General features: G+C 49.6%; 1 protein-coding gene and 2 non-coding genes across 3 annotated transcripts; 2 read left to right on the top strand and 1 right to left on the bottom strand.

Moving 5' to 3' along the window:
* Positions 1–9: 9 nt before the first annotated feature.
* Positions 10–82, top strand: GNI_198540. Its single transcript has one exon. It is a non-coding gene; the product is annotated as a tRNA-Lys (tRNA).
* A 297-nt stretch (positions 83–379) lies between these two features.
* Positions 380–1,288, bottom strand: GNI_198530 (hypothetical protein; the record flags this gene model as incomplete). The annotated part of the gene is made up of 1 exon (XM_011135426.1): positions 380–1,288. The coding sequence occupies one exon, from the start codon at positions 1,286–1,288 to the stop codon at positions 380–382; it is 909 nt and encodes a 302-aa protein (XP_011133728.1).
* Positions 1,289–1,840: 552 nt separating this feature from the next.
* On the top strand, positions 1,841–1,912 carry GNI_198520. Its single transcript has one exon. It is a non-coding gene; the product is annotated as a tRNA-Thr (tRNA).
* Positions 1,913–1,942: the final 30 nt, after the last annotated feature.

Here is a 1,942-nt window from a genome sequence, read left to right as displayed (position 1 = left end):
AAGACTGCGGCCGCTTTAGCTCAGTCGGTAGAGCGCAAGACTCTTAATCTTGCAGTCGCGGGTTCGAGCTCCGCAAGCGGTTGTAAAACCAAGCATAGAAATCGAGACTCAGGTCGTCCAATGTGTTGGTCGCGGATCTGCGGCTCCCTCCGGTCACGCCATCAGAGTCGATTTAGTCCTTCACGCGACCACAAAGCTTCGGGGGTGAATGTGTGGATGCGGGTTTCCCCGTTTGTTGCGGACTCGTACGTGGGCGTCTAGCTCAAAGGGAAGAGCGCTCGCTTTGCATGCGAGAGGTACTGTGGTTGATACTCAGCGTATTTGTACCTTTAACATCTACTGGCTCGGCGTCTATCTTATCTCGACGCCTGCCGAGTTCCTATTTAGTCCCCTGCGACCGGTTCTTGGTAGCTTCCGTCGTCTTGGGAAGACTACCTCTTCTGTTCTGGTTGGCACTGTTGCCTGGGTATTTCTTCTTGTGCGTCGAGTTCGCTGCGGTCTGCTTAGCCTGGGGTTTTGTCTTGCGTTCCTCGGGTCGTTTCCGCGAGCTAACATTGTATACCCCTAGTGGCTTAAGTATCTGGCCGGACTCGATTCTCTGCATAGTACCTTCTTTACCGTACGCTATGCAACTTAGCAAAATGTTCACCGACAGGTCGTGCGATATGAGGCCCTTGTCAATCAATTGGTTGATTCTGGCTATCAACTTGTCCGAATCATCAATCTCTGGGTCGACCAGTGTCTTGCGTAGTATCTTATTACGAACTTCGAATGCTCTCTCTGGTGACATTCGTACGCCTTTCAACTGGTTTAACATCTGACCAGGGTCTCCCACTAAATAATCGATGTGCGACCATTCGTCGGTCGTCAACGTGTGCCTTCTGTCGCGTCTGTGCCCGTCTGAGCTTCTGTCAGCATAGTAGACCTCTTCTAACATCGGCTGCTGCTGCTGCTGGTTGACATTGGTTAAATCGAGCATCGGTGGTCTCGCCTGCGCGGGTACTGGTACTGGTACGGCTTCTTGTATTTTACGGTGGGTGAAGGCTGGTTGTTCAGCCTTCTCCTTCTCCGCAATGATTGCTTCCATCTCCCTCATAAATGAGGTCTGTAGTAGCAGTCTATTATATTGTAAGAGCCGTTGACAGTCCAGTGTCGTACAAACTTCTCCCCAGACTTTGGGGGGTATCGCTTGGACCCTTACTGCGTCCATGTTGCCCGACTTATTCGCCTCAATGATTATTGTTCTGGCTTCTTTGTGGACATCCATGGTCGAGCGCGTTTCCACCATTGTCTTTATATAAGGTACTCAAGTTCGAAGTGTCAAGTGAGATAAGAAATGTACAAGAACTTATCGAAGAAAAATTATGATGATTGCATAATTAAAAAGCTTTTAAGTGAGGAGACGGTGTCTCCTCGAATAAAAATCGGCCGGATTGAGGCCTCCTGGAATGTGCTGGTATGTGGCCTTGTAAAGAGCACGGATTCTCGCGGCATATACTTCCAAGTCGTTTCTTGGTTCTTCATGCCTTTCTAATGCCTGCCACAATCTCATGTTGTCGGTGATAATGATCTTCCTTGCTCCCTTGTCGATGAAATCTATCGCCGACTTGTATCTTGCTAGCAGTTTATATGCTCCCTGAATCTCCTTATACGAGGTAAGATTCGTCAATGTCCTCGTTAGCGGAATCGATTCGGTCATGACCGTCTGGTCATTGTATCTAACCACCATTCCAGCTTGCACATCCGATGCGTCAACGAAGATCGAAATCGTATTGCCCTTTGAGGGTCTTACGCGTTCTATCGTCCAATCTGAGCTTAGGTTGTGCGCCGGAGGTCGTCAGCCTTCTTAGCTTAGGGGCAGAGCATTCGCTTCGTAAGCGAAAGGTCGCCGGTCCGAATCCGGCAAAAGGCTTCCTTGCGCTACCCCCTTGATGTTGGCTGG

The sequence above is a fragment of the Gregarina niphandrodes genome (assembly GCF_000223845.1).
Source record: "Gregarina niphandrodes unplaced genomic scaffold scaffold00101, whole genome shotgun sequence".
NCBI classification, from domain to species: Eukaryota; Apicomplexa; class Conoidasida; order Eugregarinorida; family Gregarinidae; genus Gregarina; species Gregarina niphandrodes.
Note: the sequence above shows the minus strand (reverse complement) of the source record. Positions and strands in the feature narration are given on the sequence as shown.